Source organism: Myxine glutinosa, chromosome 2 (assembly GCF_964187855.1).
Source record: "Myxine glutinosa chromosome 2, kmMyxGlut1.1, whole genome shotgun sequence".
Taxonomy (NCBI): Eukaryota; Metazoa; Chordata; class Myxini; order Myxiniformes; family Myxinidae; genus Myxine; species Myxine glutinosa.
In genome coordinates this window covers 60,021,864-60,043,431 of record NC_136262.1, presented here as the reverse complement: position 1 = coordinate 60,043,431, position 21,568 = coordinate 60,021,864, and the positions used below count along the sequence as shown (strand labels likewise).

Sequence of the window (21,568 nt, the reverse complement as noted above, 5' to 3'; positions counted from 1 at the left end):
TTCATAAACTCCCAGGTCATCCTCCATCCACAACCATGATCTTTTCTACCCACATTAACCCAGCCCACCTCTTTCCAAGTTTCCAGATTTTCCTTCTTGAGAGTTTGTGACTGTATCCATTTTGTTCACACTGTGTCCTCCCTGAGTCCTCATTCTTCCCCACACCCCTTATTAGTCTCCTACCGGTGTACACCGGAGGGGACTATAGGTTTGCACTCCGTCCCTTCGTCTGTCAGTCTGTCAGTCTGTCCGTCTGTCCGTCTGTCCGTCCGTCACGCAAAGGACAGTTTTCCGGACTTTTTTTTCTTCTAAACTCTTAATGCTAATGATTTCAAACTTGGTACATGGTTTCCTCATGATAAGTTACAGATCAAGTTCGAACTTCACGACGTTTCGATCATTTTTGACAAAGTTATGGCACTTTGAACTTTGGAAATTTCCCCAACAGTTTTCCGGATGACAGACTGCCGGTAGGGGACATGTATTGCAGCGCAATACTCAGAATGCTTGTTTATCTAAGTTCCCCTCTATTTTATCCCTTAACCCTGCTGTTGGTGTATTTCCCTAAGGTTAACTAATACTTGTAAATAACCAAACAACCAACAGTGCATTCGAATAAGTTCTGTGATTGGTGAATGTTTTAAAGATTTTAATGTGTTGTTTTTTATCAGTTCAGCAAAGTGCGTACAATCACCACGAGGTCCAACTCGATCAAGCAAGGGAAAGACCAACATTTCCCAGTCATGATGAATGGGAAGGAGGACATCTTGTGGAGTACAGAGATGGAAAGGTGAGCAAGAAAATGAAGCAAGCCATCAAATCCAATGTTTTTTTCAATATAGCTATGGACTCGTGACTGACAGCTGTGGAAATATCTTTATAGGATTTGAAAAAAAAAAAATCAACACCAGTGACTGAACGACATCCTCCTGGTGGAGTACATATTGCCTCATTGTGCTGCTAAAATTACCTTCACTCACTAGATTACAATATAGTCGGTTGTCAACCAATCATAGAATCCAGCCATAAAATTTGGACCTCCTCATTGAGGCCGTCGACCTAGCAAAGGCATTATTATCAAAAATAAATAATTCGAGTTAATAATCAATTCTTCCACCATCAGAATATTTTGATAGTTGAGAATGAAAGGAATTGTGTGCTCTACAGTAAGACTAATATTTGTTGCTAGTTTCCCATACAGAGTACAAGGAACACATACAGTGCATTCAGAAAGTATTCAGACCCCTTCACTTTTTTCACATTTTGTTATGTTGCAGCCTTCTGCTGAAATCGTTTAAATTCATGTTTTCCCTCATCAATCTACACTCAATACCCCATAATGACAAAGAGAAAACAGGGTTTTAGAAAGTTTTGCAAATTTATTAAAAAGACAAAAACTGAAATATCACATTTACATAAGTATTCAGACCCTTTGCTATGACACTTGACATTTAACTCAGGTGCCTCCCATTTATCTTGATCATCTTTGAGATATTTCTACACCTTGATTGGAGTCCACCTGTTGTAAATTCAATTGATTGGACATGATTTGGAAAGGCACACACCTGTCTATGTAAGGTCTCACAGCTGACAATGTATATCAGAGCAAAAAACCAAGCCATGAGGTCGAAGGAACTGCCTGCAGAGCACAGAGACAGGATTGTGTCGAGGCACAGATTTGGGGAAGCCTACAGAAAAATTTCTGCTGCATTGAAGGTTCCCAAGAGCACAGTGGCCTCCATAATTCTTGAATGGAAGAAGTTTGGAACAACCAGGACTCTTCCTAGAGCTGGTCGCCCCGGCCAAACTGAGCAATCGGGGGAGAAGGGCCTTGGTTAGAGAGGTGACCAAGAACCCGATGGTCACTCTGGCTGGGCTCCACAGATCCTGTGTGGAGATGGGATAAATTTCCAGAAGGACAACCATCACTGCAACACTCCACCGATCTGCGATTTATGGCAGAGTGGCCAGACGGAAGCCTCTCCTCAGTGAAAGACACATGAAAGCCCGCTTGGAGTTTGCAAAAAAGCACCTAAAGGACTCTCAGACTGTGAGAAACAATATTATGTGGGCTTTCATGTGTCTTTCATTGAGGAGAGGCTTCCGTCTGGCCACTCTGCCATAAATCGCAGATCGGTGGAGTGTTGCAGTGATGGTTGTCCTTCTGGAAGTTTCTCCCATCTCCACACAGGATCTGTGGAGCTCAGCCAGAGTGACCATCGGGTTCTTGGTCACCTCTCTTACCAAGGCCCTTCTCCCCCGATTGCTCAGTTTGGCAGGGCGGCCAGCTCTAGGAAGAGTCCTGGTTGTTCTAAACTTCTTCCATTCAAGAATTATGGAGGCCACTGTGCTCTTGGGAACCTTCAATGCAGCAGAAATTTTTCTGTAGGCTTCCCCAAATCTGTGCCTCGACACAATCCTGTCTCTGTGCTCTGCAGGCAGTTCCTTCGACCTCATGGCTTGGTTTTTTGCTCTGATATACATTGTCAGCTGTGAGACCTTATATAGACAGGTGTGTGCCTTTCCAAATCATGTCCAATCAATTGAATTTACCACAGGTGGACTCCAATCAAGGTGTAGAAACATCTCAAAGATGATCAAGAGAAATGGGAGGCACCAGAGCTAAATTTCAAGTGTCATAGCAAAGGGTCTGAATACTTTTGTCAATGTAATATTTCAGTTTTTTCTTTTGAATGAATTTGCAAAACTTTCTAAAATCCTGTTTTCTCTTTGTCATTATGGGGTATTGAGTGTAGATTGATGAGGGAAAAAATGAATTTAAACGATTTCAGCATAAGGCTGCAACATAACAAAATGTGAAAAAAGTGAAGGGGTCTGAATACTTTCTCAATGCACTGTATGTACATCGAAATGGTTCTTCCTACCCCCGATCATCGGAGAATCTACCTATGCAGATCTACCTTAATCTATTCATCACTCTACCCCAAAATACATAATAATATTAATGTCGTCGTCCTATGCTTTCTGTGTTCTTTTTCTCATCCCACCTCTCCTACTGCCCTGTTCCTATAACAAATGATAGTCATTAACCCTGCAGTTTCCCATTTCAATTCGTCTTTGTCCTCTTAATTGTAATTTGATTCCAAAGTAATGACAAGTCTTTCATTCTATTTTGTCTTTGCCCAGGATATTTGGATTTCCTGTCCACTACACAGATGTATCAAACATGAGCCGCATCTCACGCCAAAGGCTGCTCGGTCGCTCCTGGAGCGTTCCCATCATAAGGCACCTGTTTGCTCCCCTAAAAGACTACTTTGCCTGCACCGAGGCAGATATCAGCCCTGGAACATAATTCCTTCACTTCAATTCCACTGCTCACTGTGTACATTAACCTAAAAAAAACAAAAACGTGCCTACACACAAATACCATGTGCCCATCACTTGTTTTATGTGCTGTTAGCTTTTGCAAGGTGCGTGCTTGCTTCATTGCAGCCTCGGTGAAGCCCCAACCACGGCCCACCACACCCACATCCTGAGTTCTCTGCAAGCACTCTAACTGAGAAGGTGGTTTAAAAAATGGATAGATTTAAGAAAGCATTTTAAAAACTCTTGAAGTAATTTTTCTGTGGTCATTCCCATTGGTGTTCTTAAATGGCGGTGCTACGTTCATGTCACACGTTCATCGTTGTAACATTAGTCGGTGCCATTCAAATTTACATGTTTTCTGCTCATTAATTCAGCCTACTTCCAAGTTTCCTCAGGACTACTGTATGCTGACATCCACATTAACGACCTCGCAACTGTTTGACTTCCTGTCACGTGGTTTGTGTAGTGCCTTCAGATGTTTCGTTGCAACTCATCTGTACTTGACTGGAGTATCTCTGTGCATCCGTGTGTCCTGGTGTTGTACTGATTTCCACGAGAGTTCTGAAAGCTTTCAGATTTGTTTTGTTGATCTGGTGGAGTCAGAATCAAAATGCGGTCCTTGTGACAGACTCTCTCGTGCGCTGGTGCTAAACATGTTACGACCTTACACTGGTGTCTTCAAAATGAGTGGTTGATGAACCATGCATGCTCTGAGCACAAAACCTAGTGGTACATTTAAGATGTTCATAAATTGAGAGTCGAAAGGTAATTTCTGAGATCAGTTTTTGATCTTTCATCTTTGGAGTCTTATCGTTTTAACAGATGAGATAATTTTTGTTTGAAGATTTACATCGTAACCTCTTGACTCTATATTTGAGGCTTAATTATTTACCCAAATAACCAAACGAGTTTGACTGATATTTGCGTAACGTAGATTTACAGGTTAACATATATTTAGCTTACCTGGATTTCAATTTTTGCGTTAACACACCTCTTTGCTTGATCGAACGAGAGGTTTCCTATTCTGCGTGTTTCAAATCGAACACATGGCTGAAAAAAGTTTCCTACTTTGTCGATTTTCATTGTCTTGAGATAGATAGGTACTGCAGTATGTTTGGGTTCTCTTTTACAAGTGTTGATAGGTTGATTGAATCTTTAGCACCATTTTGAACTTCTCCATATTATTTATACATGGGTCGATCTAGATAAAAAGGGACAATTTAATTGACAACACAAGGAGGAAATCACCTGCATCATTGTGCCAATCTTTTTGTTTTCCAATGTGATAATGATGGAAAGCATCACACTTTTGTCCATGTTTATAAAACAAATTTACACGTAGCTTTTTGAAAATTTTACAGACTTTATAGAAGCTTCATTATGGTGTTGCGTTATTACAGACTCTCCCTAAGGTCACATGGAGCGTGAAAATAACACTGGAGCTTTTGGAGATAGCAATCTGTACTTTCAGGGCTTACGAGAACTAGCGACACCGACTGGGAATTTTATCGCCCTGTACAGCATGGATATATTTTATCACCGAAAATTTCCCCGACTTTGATTCGCTTCTCAAACAATTCCAAATTTTTCTTTTGTGACATTTTGCAGTTCTGTATTGTAACGAATGGTTGGAATTTCGAGACAGTGCTACCGTGCTATGAGTTGTACAGTATATCCATGCATGATTGCTCATTAGATTTATAATCAACACCCCTAACAAAATTAATCGTATCATTCGTCAATTTTTTAATTGTTTATCCTCCCTACAATATTACTGACAAGATAGCTAGTAATGCATCAGTTGGGTTATGTTACGCTCGTTAATTTTGCCGCTCAACAACATTACAAGTGCCATTGTTAACTACCTGCCATGTCATTCCACATTATTGGACTTCGGATAACTCGCATATAAGCAGAGATAACATCAATGGCTGAGATGAAACAACTCTTAGCAAAAATAGTTATTTCATCGAATCAGTGCTGGCTAAGATATTGGTTGTCAAGCAGTCATTTCCTTTTGCATACCGGCTTGGTGTATTGCTTTGTTTATTCTTCAGTGCCAAGGATTTGGGTTGGCAGAAACACATGCTTGGCACAGACCTGGGTTTGAACATTCTCTCTGACTTGAATTGCATTTTCACCATCAAGCTGTCTTGAGAACTGGGGTGTCTGTCTGGCTCAAGCTCCTGAATATAATCCTGGGGTCTGTCTGTCTGTCCTGAGAATCAAGCTGTCTGGGGTTAAAATAGTCTGAACATCTAAACGGCTTCGGCAATGGTTTTTGGCAATGTAATGTTTGAGCATTTAACCTTTAACATAATCACACGCACAACCTCGACATTTCGTTTCCTGTCTGAACTCGTGTGATGTTGCTGTTTATACCAAATTGAACAATACATCTCAGGATCTTCATACAAACCCACTTAATAACAATCTAATGCAAAATAAAAAGAACAAGAAAAAAAACAGCAAATTACAGCAATTAACTCAATGAGTGATACAATGAGAATATAATAATCTCAACAGCATACATGAAAGGAGAGTGATCACAGAAGCACCATGTGCCTCGAGCAGGATCAGTGTGCCATGTTACTTTTGCTAAGCAATGCTGAGAGGCAATTATTTTTTCTTCATCCTGAAACCGATACACAGGCAAAATCGCAAACGCAAAATATCCAGGCAAATCTTGAGGAGTTGTGCTAATGCATCGAGGATAAAGTACTCTTTAAGAAGTACAAATAACCTTGCATATTCTGTGCCCCTTAACAAACCGGATAGACCCCACAACACAACACATCTGGTGCCGCATCAATTTGATCATATCCAGAAAGTTTCAGCACTCAACCGGGATATTTTAAAGTTTACACTCAAATGTAGGAGACTATTGTAACGTGTATTCACGTTTATTATTATGCTTTGCTGCAGAGCTAATCAGCTTTGGCGTCTACATTCATTTCTGGGGAAGGAAAGCATTATGGAGAGTTAAACAGCATCAGGGTGCTTGAGTAGATACACTCTGGTTTTGTGGTCAATCATGTTGCTCTTACCAATCGCAGCAACTTTTGTTGACACTTTGGGGCATTATTTTTATTCCCTTTCACGCTGGAACTACATTCAGACCGAACTGTATGCCATACATTTCGGTTTCTTAATATCACTTGATGGCACTTTCCACCCGAGCCGTTTGCAATGACAATTTTGTTGTCTGTTTATCCCTCCCACCAAAGACTTTTAACCCTTTTTTAATCTAATATTGTACATTTTATAGTATTGGTTTCACTTCCGTGCGTTTTGTACTAGCCATTTTAAGATTTCATTTCCTTGAATTGTCTTGTGTATTTACTTATACTGTATCCTTTTGATTTATTTAAATAATTTATATTTGTTGAATTGGTACTGCACATAGGTTTGTGACGTGCAAAATGTAACGTCACATTCGATTGCAAACACGAGTTGCTTGCTGGTGCAGCATGCTCTCTGTATCCATAGGAATTGAATGTTGAGGATAGTTATATGCTTAAATGCACTTTGTATATTTATAAAAGGCTTTTAAATTTCCAAAACTGTGAGAAATACAATTGGCCTATATACATTTAATTGAAACACAAATGTTCTGTAACATTTTGCCTTTTTCCTTTCCCCACTCATGCTTTACATGGCCTTGTAAGTTGCATTGTCGTCCTAATAGCGTTATAATAATAATAATAATATTTTAATGACAAAAATCTTTTTGCAGATGCCTTGTCATTGCATTGATCGATTATGAAAGGGAAAACAAATTGTGTTCAATGCACAAAATCATACTATCATGTAAACAATTATTCAAAACCCCACAGTTCTTTATCGGTGTTGAATACAACCAAGTTTTCTTAGTTTAACAATAGGATTGCTCCTCCTTATAGATTATAGTTTACCAATCACAAAAGGTCAGAAGAACAATCAAAATTATATACATATATATATATATATGTATATATAACAATTTCCATAAGATTAACCATGTAATCATCAGTGAAAATGTTAAAGGTCAATACCTTTTATTTATTTTTCCCTGTTAGCCTGGCCAAGCAAGCACATGCACATCACTCTGCAGGTTTTCATTGAACTAAAAAAAAAATGCATAAATGACACGTTTGACTTTCGTTTGAACAATTCTTTTAAATGATTGTTATTATTATTTGAACTTCAATCAAGTAGCATATTCGTATGCATATCTAGGTTGGATACAAAATGTAGCAAAAATAGATTATAAAAGAGGAAAATCTAAAACCTGAGCCTTATTACGGAAAATATCCCCAAACAAATGCCAACAGATTTGAAATGAATGTTTGATTACAACTATTAGAATGATTCCACCATCCCTGAACAACCCTGATAGGAAAAAAAAAAGAATCAAGTATATAAGTTTGTATGGATGCAAAGCATGCAGAAAGATCAGATTATATAAATATATATATGTGTATAACTTGCAGAAATATATTGTATTTGAAATTATTAAATAATTATGTAAACTTTATGGAAGCAAAAATTAAACTCTGTGAACTTTAAAGAAAATTTTGGAGTTATCTGCACTATATCATCACAAGGACTGTCTTGTTTGGCAGTTTTTCTTTCTCTTTTTTTTGTTCTCTTCCATGAAGGAGTGGAATGCTTGATTTATTATAACATAACGAAATGGTGCTACGCAATTCTAAAGGTTTTACAAGTCATTTTTAATGTTTTTTTAAAAATACTTTGATATTATGTATGAAAATGAGGAATTAAGATGAGCATTATTAAAGCGGAATTTCTTTTAAATACCTTTTTGAGATCTACACTTTAAGGATGTTTAACAAATTATATAATATTGTTGTTGTGGAGCATTATTAAGGATCAACATGATGTACTAGATGCTGTTGTGGTTATAAACTAGTCACAGTACCTCTCCACTGGTGTTTACATGTTCACTTTAACCATGCTATCCTTCAGTGTATTGGCAATTTGAACCCATACTTGCCTGTACTCACGCTTGACATGTGTTCAGTTTTTGGTACCGAATTGCTTTGGGTTATAAAATTGTGTGGAAATGACGTGAGTAAAAGTTTTTTTTTTTAATTTGATGTGGCATTATATTGCCTGCAAAGCAGGGCACGTGTGGTTTATTTTTGAAACACATACATGGCATTGCAATAGTTTAACTTGTTGTGATGCACAACATTTGAGATTCACTGTTATTCGCCATGGTCAAAAATAAAATCTGTGTCATTTTGTACTGAAGCTTCTGTCATTCTAACGTGTTAACAATTATTGTGTGGAGGTCTCTCTGCTAGAGTGAATGAACAGAACGGCGATGGAAGTATGCTAAACCACCGTATGAAGCAAGCTTCAATTTTGGGAGTTAACCCTTTGTCGGATCAAAAATAGGAGACAAGGGGTTAATGACTGAAACGTCAGCTTCTTGTTTCCCATGGTGGTTAGCATCCATCAATCAACGTTCATTTTATTGTGTCTATTGCTCTATATCTGTCTGCCAACACAGACTGATGCTAGCCTTCATTGAGACTAGTTTTTCATTCTACTTCGGGTTATCTTGTCTGAGCCCCGCTATAAACCTATTCTGGTGGTGCTTTACAGGTTGGACTTTGCATTAATTAGTATACCATCCTTAAAAGGGGGCATTCAATGGGTTTTCCTATCTCTATTAACATTTGCTGTTGGACATTAAAGGGGAAAGCCCTGCGAGATGGAGTAGAAATCTGTCCAGGACAAATTGTCACGATCAGTCAGAGATACACCGATGCTCCGCCCAGACATGGGATTAAAAAGAACATTTGAGGAAACGCCTTAGTTAAAAAAAAAAAACAAGACCGATAGCTGTCTAACAACGTGTAGCCTGGCTTGTGTGATACTTTAGTTGAAGAGGATAGTATGACATGGGTGGGGATACCAATTACCAAATAATGTTAGGATTCATTTTTCTTCAATAATTCCCACAATCATGTGCCACCTTCAGTCGAATGTCAGGCATTGACAGCAGGTTCGTGAAGGACTTGGACAAAAAATGTACCCAGTTTGAATGTTGCTATATCCAGTTAATTGTGAAACTGCGAATGGCAAAACTGCAAATGGGGAATCCGTGAAACCCTTATGTCATTTCCTCATTCTGCTTTAAACTCAATATCTTTATATTTTCATTCCAAACAGCATCATTCATCATTACAATCACAAATTAAAACTATAGTATTAATATATCAAAATCGAATGTTAAATCACAATTGTATTGAGATATAAAACCAGCGAACCATTGTCATCTGTTCACTTCTGGATTCGGGAGCAAGGTCCATGTCGATCACATTTCAAAATCGTAATTGTATTGAGGAATTTCTGAAACCTCCTACCTACCTTACGAACCCGCCGGGACCCTAAAACATTCCCAAGGTTATTATATTTCCTTTTAGTAAAATATGCAACTGTAATGGTTACTAAACGCTGCCCCCGTTATGTGACCAGATCCTCAGCTCTGATTGGTGGACGTTTTGTGAGGGACATAAGTAGTGTAATAATGTTGCTTCTGGGACACCTCCGTTTAACATGGGAAATCCCTATCTAATGTCATTTACCCCCTTGTCTTTTTCAAAAATCATAAACACCTCTATTTCTCCCACCCTCATCTTTATGAACCTTTTGTCTGTAGTACCTATCCTTAATGTTGTTCATTAGACCACTCAAACACTACAAATATTTGTTTTCTCTTATAGACCTATCATCCTTCTTCTACATATCATCTGGCAGATTAATCTTTGACCCACTCAAACATTGACCCATTCACTTCCATATTAATTCTTTCCCTCCCTCATTGCCCCTAAACACCTATATTTCTCTCACCCTGTTCTTTACGAACCTTCTAACCTTTTGACATGTTATCCTTATTCATTAGACCACTTAAACACCTGTGATCCTTCTGACCTCATGGACCTTTTAACCTTTTACTCTTAATATCATCTGGTGAATATAACCCACTCAAACAACGACCCTACAAATATTTGTTTATGCGTGGGAAATAATTTAATTCTCCTACAACTCTCTTCACCATCTAATATATTAACAAAAAATATGTTTGAGTTTGGTTCTTTATTAAGATATTTTAACTGAGCTAAGATAAAATGGTAAACCTCCCTCAATGTTCTTGTTTGAGCGCCTCCAGTGCCACATACCATTTTTTGGTAAGCTCCGCCCACTTTTTTGGTAAACCACGCCCATTTTTTTTACTAAGCCCCGCCCACTTTTTGTTAAGCCACGCCCACTTTTTACTAAGCCCCGCCCACTTTTGCTAAGCTCCTCCCACTTTTGCTAAGTCCCACCCACTTTATAAACTCTTCAGCATTGTATCATTTCCAGGTAATACATTACATCATTTTCAGGGAATTTCCATCACATCATTTCCAGTTAAGACATGCCCAGGGAATTTCCACAGGAAGACACACCCAGTCCTTATAAAAGGCACCGACCACACAGGCTTTTTCAAACACGCTTTCTGCTTCACTTGAGAATGGACTACTATGCCGAAATGGAATGGGATAACTTTGCTATTCCATGGAGTCCTACTACCTGTGTAGAACTCAACCTTCAGATTGATGAACTGGACTCGAACCTCTTATCAATGGAGGTAAGTTTGTTTATTTATTTATTTATTTATTTAATTTTTTTTTTTTTTTTTTTTTTTTTTTTTTAAGATGAGACTCGTGTAAGAGTTAACAAAGTTTATTTTAATATTCATAGAGCTTGATTTATACAAATAAAAAATATTGTATTAAATTAATACATTGTTATTTTCTTTCACAGGAAATTGTATCTGAGATACGAAATGAAAATTCTGCTTTTAACACAACTTGGGATGAAGTTATTTTTTTGTTTGAAGACATTTTGAACAACCAAGACCCCCAGAACGAGTTCTACCTTGATGACCCAGCCAAAGAGTTATACCTTGGAGATCCACAAAATCCTGAAAAAGAGTTTTACCATGATGATACTTGTTGTGAGTTATCAAAACAAAACCCACTGAACAAGTTCTACCTTGATGAGCCAGAATACAAGTCATACATTGGAGACCCACAAATTTCTGAAAATTGGGAAAGGAGAGTTCTCCCTGATGGTCCGCAGTTATACTATGTGAGACACATCATAGAAACCCTAAAAAATTGGGCAAGGAGAGTTCTCCCTGATGGTCCGCAGTTATACTATGTGAGACACATCATAGAAACCCTAAAAAATTGGGCAAGGAGAGTTCTCCCTGATGGTCCGCAGTTATACTATGTGAGACACATCATAGAAACCCTAAAAAATTGGGCAAGGAGAGTTCTCCCTGATGGTCCGCAGTTATACTATGTGAGACACATCATAGAAACCCTAAAAAATTGTGAAATGGGAATTCTCCCTGATGGTCCGCAGTTATACTATGTGAGACACATCATAGAAACCCTAAAAAATTGGGAAAGGGAAGTTTTCCCTGATGGTCCGCAGTTATACTATGTGAGACTTATCACGGAAACCCCCAATATTTCTGAAAATTGTGGTTTTACCTTGGGGACTTGGAAAGATGGTTATATTTTTGGAGACTCGGAATGGGGGTTTTGTTTTGATGACTCGGAATGTGATACCTATCTTGGAGGCTCAACAGGAATGTGGTTATACCTTGGGAACTTGGAAAGTTGGTTTTATTTTGGAGACTCTACCTGTGGGGTTCCTCTTGGAGACTCTTTGGATTCTAAAGCAATGAACAATGTTCTTTATTTAATGACGCTTGATTTAAGCAATATCAAGAAAGTTCGAGGAAGAAAATGCTGGAAAATTCTTTCTTCCCATTTCTACTTCTTCAAACTTAAAAGCCTTGAAAGACAGAATTGGAGGAAGAGGAAAAAAAAAAAAAGAAATACGTATTTAAAAAAGAAGAAAAGAAAGATTATGTTAGGGTTTGGGTGGGATTTTGAATGTGAGGGTTAGGGATGGGGTTGGGTTAGGGTTGGGATTTTGAATGTGAGGGTTAGGGTTGGGGTTGGGTTAGGGATGGGGTTGGGTTAGGGATGGGGTTGGGTTAGGGATGGGTTGGGTTAGGGTTGGGATTTTGAATGTGAGGGTTAGGGTTGGGGTTGGGTTAGGGATGGGATTGGGTTAGGGTTGGGATTTTGAATGTGAGGGTTAGGGATGGGTTGGGTTAGGGATGGGGTTGGGTTAGGGATGGGGTTGGGTTAGGGTTGGGGTTGGGTTAGGGATGGGGTTGGGTTAGGGATGGGGTTGGGTTAGGGATGGGGTTGGGTTAGGGATGGGGTTGGGTTAGGGATGGGGTTGGGTTAGGGATGGGTTGGGTTAGGGATGGGTTTGGGTTAGGGATGGGGTTGGGTTAGGGCTTGGGTTGGGTTAGGGTTTGTATATTATTATGACTCACTCGCACATACACACACACACAAAAGTTAAGCCCCAACTAAAAAGTTGTGGGATTCTGTGTTTGGGGTTCACAGATTTAAAAACGTATCCCCATTATACACACACAAAAGTTAAGCCCCAACTAAAAAGTTGTGGGATTCTGTGTTTGGGGTTCACAGATTTAAAAACGTATCCCCATTATACACACACAAAAGTTAAGCCCCAACTAAAAAGTTGTGGGATTCTGTGTTTGGGGTTCACAGATTTAAAAACGTATCCCCATTATACACACACAAAAGTTAAGCCCCAACTAAAAAGTTGTGGGATTCTGTGTTTGGGGTTCACAGATTTAAAAACGTATCCCCATTATACACACACAAAAGTTAAGCCCCAACTAAAAAGTTGTGGGATTCTGTGTTTGGGGTTCACAGATTTAAAAACGTATCCCCATTACATTTTATTTATTTATTTATTATTTTCAAGGGTATTAGCTGCTTACTTGTGTTTTTTGTAATTCTTGTGAGTAAAATGAACCCAAGATTTCTTCTCCATTTAAATCATATAATTTGTAGGTCCAAGGGACTGTATCCATTACATCAATGATTTTAAATAATTCACGAGTCCATTTTTGTGTATAACCTTTCTCAAAATGACTTTTCCATTTGTATATTCTTACAATATCACCAACTTTAAACTTGGGCTTTCTCAAATTAATCTCCTTTTCATATTCTAATTTTGTAAATGTTTCTGATGGTTTTGATTGTGTTGATGAATGAACTGTATTATTGTAATTATCTACAATATCCTGAATTAAATACACCCATTTTTGAGAACCGAGTTGTGTGAATTTTTTATATAATTTCTCTTTTAAAGTACGATTAAAACGCTCAATAACAACTGCCTTTCCTTCATTAAAGGTGCTGTATAATTTAATACCCTTCCCCTTAAGAAATTTCATGAATATTTTGTTATAGAACTCTGTTCCCTCATCAGTCCATAACTTCTTTGGTTTCCTTTTATCCCGATCAAATATTAGCTTAAAGGCTAACATTAAAGTATCACCCCTTTTATTTTTTAAAGGGACAACCCAGGCAAATCTACTCCTCAAATCAATAACGGTTAAAGCATACCTGTATCCCCTGTCATTATTCAATTCAATTAAATCAGCGGACCATATGTGGTCAGTGTATTTAGAATAAACCTTCCTTCTTTTAAACTTTGTGATTATAGGTTTGTGTAATTCTTCAGCCAAAAGCTCCTCAGTCTTGATGGCATCATTAGAGCCTAATAGTTTTTTGAGGAATAACCAAGACCAAGTTTCAATTTAGCATTTATCAAATTTCTCACAATAAACCTATCAACTTTCTCTCTCAACGTTGGATTTTGTATCAAAGACAAATTATACAACATTTCGCTGTCGGCTTTATGTTTTTCAGTCAACGTAGTGGTTTTCCCATAAGCAATATCATGCTTCATACACACTTCGTCAACCCTATTTGTAGGTTTAGACCAAGGTTTAGGATTGTCAGCCTCATCTAATCTTTTATCCAAGTTTGTTCCTGGACCACAGAAAGAATACCCTGGAAGGTGTAATTCCCCTGGAATTCCAGTTGTTGTAAATTTACTTCCTGACAGAAACTTTTGTATGTCTCCTCCTCTTTTAGGAGAGATGAATTGGCACTTTTTAGAGCCACATACTTGACATATTCCTTTTTGATAAACTCTATTATTTTTAGCTTTAACATAAGAGATATTTTTAGATTTAGTTTTCTTTTTACATTTGAGACAATAACTCATATTTATTTATCAGAAAAATTCCGACAGAGTATCAAAACCTTTTTGGTTTTCAACATATACATTTCAATCTTTATTTTTAAAACATAAAGAATCCTAAGGAATGCCTTCACTCTCTCCTCCATTTATTTACAAATAAAAACTAACTAAAGTCAATGACACCAACATCATCAATCACATAATCTTTTCCTTCTTCTTCTTCTTCTTCTTCACCACTTTCTCGTTTAAATCTCCTCCCTGAAATTGAAGACATTGACGTTCTTATTTTTGAAACCATTATCTTCATAAGAGTTGTTAATTCTTTAATTTCCTCTTCGGTGCGTTGAGATTGATTTATTTGCTTTAATACACTCAATCTTTTATGAATCTCACTGATTTCCATCTTTTTATATTTTTCCTCCCTCTCTCTTTGCTCCCTCTCCTCCTCCTCCATTTTCTCCCTCTCCTCCTTCTCCTTTTTCTCCCTTTTCTCCCTTTCCTCCTTCTCCCTTTTCTCCCTTTCCTCCTTCTCCTTTTTCTCCCTCTCCTCCTCCTTTTTCTCCCTCTCCTCCTTCTCCTCCCTCTCCCTTTCCTCCTTCTCCTTTTTCTCTCTTTCCTCCTTCTCTTCTTCAACTCCTTCCTCATCCCTTGCTACCCTTGAGTTTGAACCCCAAAGAATATTATACATATACTCATCTGGATTTTGAGATATTCTTGTATCTATAATTATTTTTCTCATAATAGGATACCAATAAGATTTGTTGACGATTTCTAAAAGAGTTTTATATTTCATAACTTTGAGAAGTTCATTTTTATTTAATATTTTAAACAAGTCTCTATTTGTGGGTTTAACAATATCAGTATAAGGCCAGTTTTTAATGACAAAATTCCCATGTATATGCTCCAAATCATAAGGTATGTAATACCGAGCACCCTTTTCTTGTAGGTATCCTTGAATACAAAAATTATAATTCTCTTGTAGTCTTCTTCCTGCCATTTATGTATCAGAAATATATGTGAGATTAATATTATGACAGGTAATACCACCCCATCTTCCCACTACCAAATCGGTTTGTATTCCTCGGCTTTCTATCCTTATCTCATTACCTTCCTTCTTTGTCATGCGAACCATCGCTATACTATCATATATTTTTATTTTCTTAAAATCACGTATTTGTTGTTTACTAATTGTACTTCCACATAAATCCTTATCTTCACCAAGTGGATAATATTCTTCTTTACGAGACTGATTTAAATCATGTAGGTCTTCTATGTTTATTGAAAAAGACCAATTATACCCTAAATCAGGCATATCATACCCCCATTTATTAATTCGCATATTAACTAAATGTCCTTCTTTATAAAATTTAATTGTAAGCAGGTAGTTAAATTCAATGAGGAAAGGTGTATGGTCAGTATAACCAGGTGTTGTGGTTGTAAATTTTACTTGTTTCACAAAACGTGCTGTTTTCTTTAAAGATATATATTGTGATAAATCACTGAATCTAATCAAGTCATTCGCATCTGTAGGGTTTGGATAATTGATTAATTTATAAGTATTCTTCATATTAATATTTTTACTTACACTATATTTTTGTCGTTCAGCCTGTGCCTTTGTATAATAATTTGATAAATCAATATCCTGAGAGGATTTTCCAAAGATAGAACCATCTTTTCCAACATAGGTCATTTATATTAGATAAAAAATGATATCATAAAAATTTTCATTATTGTTGAGTTGAAATAATACATATAAACATAATTGGCCACAACATTTAGAATTAATTTCTTGAACTTGGAATGTTTGATAAACACCATTCTGTAAGAATTGTATTACTTCAACAGGTGGTGGCATACCATAACTATCAAAATAATATTTATCCTGACTATTATGAATACAAACCCAATGAGAACCATTCTGTGTGTCTAAATTCATAATAATATTCTTTGTATTCTTATTTATATGTGTTAATTCATCTCTCATACAAATAACCATATTATCAATTTTTAGTGTTTTACAATACTTAGCTAGTTCTATATTTGACGTTGTATTCTTTCCAAATTGTTTAAACCATTTATCCATTTATTTATGAGAAAGATACAATCCATTACCCCGTTTAGTTAGTTTAACACCCGCTTGAGCGATAGAGGAAAGCATATCTCCAACCAACAATCTAGCTTTATCAGGTAGACTTTCAAGTTTTTGAGCAAAATCTACAATTACACCACTTCCACTAATTTGTTTCTCCAACTCCTTGTTATGTCTTTCCAATTCTTTTTGAGCTTTTAGTTGTGCCTTCCTTTCGTTAGCAGTTTTTACCGCTGCTGAAATACCACCAGTCAATGCTCCCGCCGCACTTAAACCAGCAAATAAAGGAATTAGAAACGGGAGAAATCCTCCTCTTGACTCGTCTATTGAATATTTCTTTAACATAGGTTTCGTCATTTTAATTTTAAGTGATCCAACATCATTTAGTGTTTTTACTTGTGTGTGTGTGAGTAAAACATCAATTCTTACAGCTCCTTTTCTTTGAATTGTATTAACATTAATAATACAAGGCTTTTGATTTTGAATACAAGATGTTAATTTATTAAGATTGATTTGATTAACATATACCCCAACCATTTATTTATGAGAAAAAACCTATGTGATATTAATCATAACACCATTATCTGTATTAATCTGTAATTCTGTTTCCTCCAAAAGCAAACAATATGCATTAACCTCTTCACTCTCCCCTCTTTCAATGTATAGAGAAGTATCCACTCGATTAGACTTTATAGTTTCCTTTTGAGAACTCAGGTCAATTGCGTAGATTGTATAAAGTTTTTGAAACGCAACCATATCCAAAATAGGATCATTATTACCATTACTTTCACACACCTTTTGGTAGGACTTGTAGGCTTCCGCATAATCATTTTTTTCCCAATCAATTTCCAATCTATCTCGCGGATAAAATGTGCCATCAAGAGAAACCCGAAGTTGTTTCACCTTTGCATTATCACTCAGGGCATTATTCTTATTCGTACCGTCCTCTCCATCTGGTTTTTTAAAAATGAGCCAGAGGTATCGTGGCTTTCCTTGAAGAACACCTAAATTCCAAGTGTAGGTAGTGTGTTCCAGTTTAACGTGTTGACATCTTCTTTTAAGGTATGATACATTTAGCGGTTTCTTTGAGTTAAGTCTTCTATTTAACATCTCTTCCGTTTTAAGATTAGGAGTATATTCACTGATATACCAACACAAATCATTAATAACAAATTTATTATTTTCTCCAAAAGCATTTTCATCCCCAAAAAGCAATCTATTTACATTATCATTCCTTTGTAGTTGAAATCTAATTTTAAGCCCATACAAAACTTTATCATAATCACAAAATCCAAATATACCTTTCAGAGGTACTGCTACGGTAAAACTATTCTCAGCTTTTGCGTCATCATTATACATTGACTTCCTTTGACTATAACCAGGGTCTGCGTTTGTACCCGTTGACATATCAGGAATAAAACCCTCAACAGCTCCCTTACCCATTCTATCACTAAACGAATATAGTGTAAATTTCATCATTTCAGATGTAGCAGAGACATAATCAACCGCTTCAACCTCTTGTGTTCCAATATACAGGCGGACACTGTCAAACATTTTCCAGAAGAAATCATTTACGAGTGTAGCATTAGTATTATTCGCAGCCTTAGTGAATTTAAATTTACACAGCAAGAAACTATCAGCTATATTCAAGTAAGTTTGTTGATTATTTATTTCAAAACTTTTTGTTCCGTTTGAATTCCAGTCTGTTCCTGTTATAGCATTTACCTTAAAATAGTCTTCCTTTTTAGTGGAGTTTGAAATGATAATCGTATCATCCAAATCATAGATACTATCAATCGCTTCCATACTTGTATTTATATAGCATTAAAATTGTTGAAACCCTGACCCAAGTATTTTAATGATTTTTTGTCGTTCTTGTGAAGATAGTTGAGTTTTACCTTTTTTTATTTCTTTGATTGCTTGTAATTTATGAGACTCCTTTTGAGCATCTTTTATACTCTTTATAGCACCCGCAACGGAGCCCACGGCAGAAGCAGTTGAACCAATTAGGTCTTTATGTTTAAGGATGGTTGAACCAATACCCATTAGAGTATCAATTATCCCATCTCCTTTATTTCGAAATTGATGACCTACACCTCGTTGTCTCTTAGGTTTATAGTATCCTCTACCCACATACCTTGTATAGTCTGGTGAAAGGAACATGCCCTCCCCTGTAATTATTTTATATTTTCCCAACTCGTGTTTTCTCACAATAACCATTATTTATTTATTGAAAAACTTCACGTAGGTGAATTCTGATGGATATAATTTCATCATTAAAGGATATCATACGATTATCTTGGTCGGTTATCCTAAAATTTACTCTGTATATGGTTTTTCCTGACACAGGTAAATAGACAAGATTTTTTGGTTCCATATTAAATTTATAACCAATCGGGGTTGAGTATGCACTGAATGAAAATATTGTATTTGTTCTTATTCCATCGTTATAAGCACCATCAATCAAATCACAATGAATTAATACTGAATTTATACCGGAGGATATTTGGATAACATTATCACTGTAAAACGTCCCGTTATTTTCAATCTTTTTTGAAGAGAAACCCAATAGCTCTCTAAACGAATTTTCAATCGTGAAATCAACTTTATAATTATTTTTAAGTTTAATAGTTGATTTTGAAGTGTGTTTTTGAATATCTATTACAATATTTTTTGGTTCATCACCTTTTTCTTTCATAAGGCGAGAGACTTCTGAAGATATTTGAGAAATCTCGTAAGCTCCAGGTGAAACGGTTATAGTTTTATATCCACTTCCTGGATTATAACTAAACTTGTTGTTTTTCTCTGTGATATTAAAAAGGGTATTGTAAGTTTCCATTGACAACAAAGATGCCTCATATGAGGTAAGGGGGTCAAGTTGTAGTGGGTAAGGGAATGAAGCTGTGTAATCGCTCGTTGTGAAATTAAAACTAAGAATTGTGCTTCTCATCTTATTTAATATCTAATAAAATATCTTTGTATTGACATTTATTAATTATTTTCATGTTCATCAACTGATCTAAAATGGCTGAGGATTCATTAAAACAATTGTTGTTTCCAGCCTTCTTACTACCTAACAACAATAATAGCCTATTAACTAATTGTGATGGGTCATTTGGAAGAAAACTAACACCCGAACCAAGCTTACTTAAAGCATCAATAATATGTTTCTCCTTCTCATTCTTCTTACTTTTACCAGCAACAGAAACTCCATAATCAAGTGCATTTAGCAACTCAATATATACCCTATCTTCCTCTCTTTCCATATCAAGTGGTTCCTCAAAATATTTTGAACCGCTGAATCCGGGGTTTGTTAGAAGAAACATTAATCTTGGAGTTAATTTAACATTTGGTTGAGTAGAACTCAAGAACATCAATTCATCATTAAATATCAATACCTTTTCTTCCACAAGATGAAACACTGCTGGTTCTTCTGTTGGAATGAGACCTGCTCTGGTTTTTGAACCCGCCGAATATTCATTGTTTTGAAGAGCTTCCACAACATAATTAGGGGGTTGATTTACCTCCTCAAGTTTCCGAAATAATCCCTCGTCATCATATTCTAATTCACCAAGTTCTTGTTTTGTTATCTGACTAAAATCTTTGAGCATTTGAAGTTTTTTCGGAGTAAATTCTACCGTGGGAACTGTAGGGTGTTGAGTTTTCAAAAGTGGTTTAAAGAATTTCTCTTGTTTTCTTTCAAAGGCTTCTTCACCAGTTAGTTTCTGTCTCCGTTTCTTCTTTATCTCTTCCTGTTGTTTAACAACTTTTGAAACTAATTGTTGATGTTCCTTAAACTTTCTTTCTCTTTCTTCAGTATTCATTTTCTGTATTTATTTATTGAAAAATATCATTTAGTATCTCATCTTGTTTCACAACAATATATTTATATTTTCCAATCGTGTGTTTCATATAATTTTCAAATTCTTTTTTACTACATAACGTAGAGCAATTATCTCTCCAAAAATTATTTACATCTATTGAATTTAACTTAAATAAAATAAAAGTATTGGCATTGTTTCTTATTGAGCGTCGAGGGAGTTGAAAATATGATTGACTAAGATATATACAATTACAAGAAGAATGTCTCCCTCTTGTATAGTAGCTATCCATTACTGTTTGGTTTCTCTCATTAACACAATCATCAAAGATGACAAGGTTCTTTTTTGATTTATCTAAATCTTGAGGTGAAGGTATATCATCCGTATTATCACTGAGAATACAAGTTATGGGTTTCGATTTTGATTTCTGTGTATCACAAAATAATTGTATTATATCATCAATATTATAATCATTTAGTTTGTTTTGAAGTTTAAATAAACCGATAATGTCTTCCTTTTTAAGACCCGCATTAAAACCCTGTGAGAGTAGTTGATACTCGGGTTGAAAACTTGACTTTGTAAAAATTATTAAATTATCATAATCTAAAAAATTAGAACCAAGGAGCATCTTTAAAAGTAAACAGGTTTTTCCACATCCGCTTGAACCAACTATTAGACATCTCAATGAATTTGGAATGTTTTTATGGTTATTAAATTTTATCTTATTTTCCCAAACGGGTAAAAAATCATTCATTTATATATTTGGAAAACAAGTTATCCAACTTTTTTTGAGCTATTTGAGAAACTCTATATTTTATCCTGAGTTCGGGTTTAATTTCAAAATAATCCATTATTTTATTTATATAGTATCTTGTATTAACATTTCCATTAAAATTATTTTGAATAATAAATATCATTAAACCCTTATACATTTCCTCAATACAATTAGTCTCTTCCCTTGAAAGAAATGGTGTATTATCATCACAATACTTAAGATTCATCTCTCTTATTAATCTTGTAAAGTAATTCATTTTTGGTTCTAATTTAAAAGAGTTATATATTTTTTTATATTTCTTATTATCATTAATTAAAATTAAATCACAGAAAATACATTGTTTATATGAATCCTCATCATTAAGCCCCACTCTATCACAAGCCG

At 36.0% G+C, this 21,568-nt stretch overlaps 1 protein-coding gene across 9 annotated transcripts in view; it reads left to right on the top strand.

The window, feature by feature from the left end:
* LOC137421761 (DNA (cytosine-5)-methyltransferase 3A) overlaps positions 1-21,568 on the top strand; it is a 240,098-nt gene that overhangs the window by 188,233 nt on the left and 30,297 nt on the right. For 8 of the 9 annotated variants that reach the window (XM_068108127.2, XM_068108125.2, XM_068108130.2 and 5 more), the window contains 2 exons: positions 672-790; positions 3,148-5,102. In XM_068108127.2, coding sequence (XP_067964228.2) covers positions 672-790; positions 3,148-3,313 — 285 coding nt within the window. In that variant the 3' untranslated portion in view covers positions 3,314-5,102. Of the gene's footprint in view, positions 1-671; positions 791-3,147; positions 5,103-21,568 lie in introns of those variants that run through there. The other variant, XR_013622675.1, reaches the window with a different exon arrangement.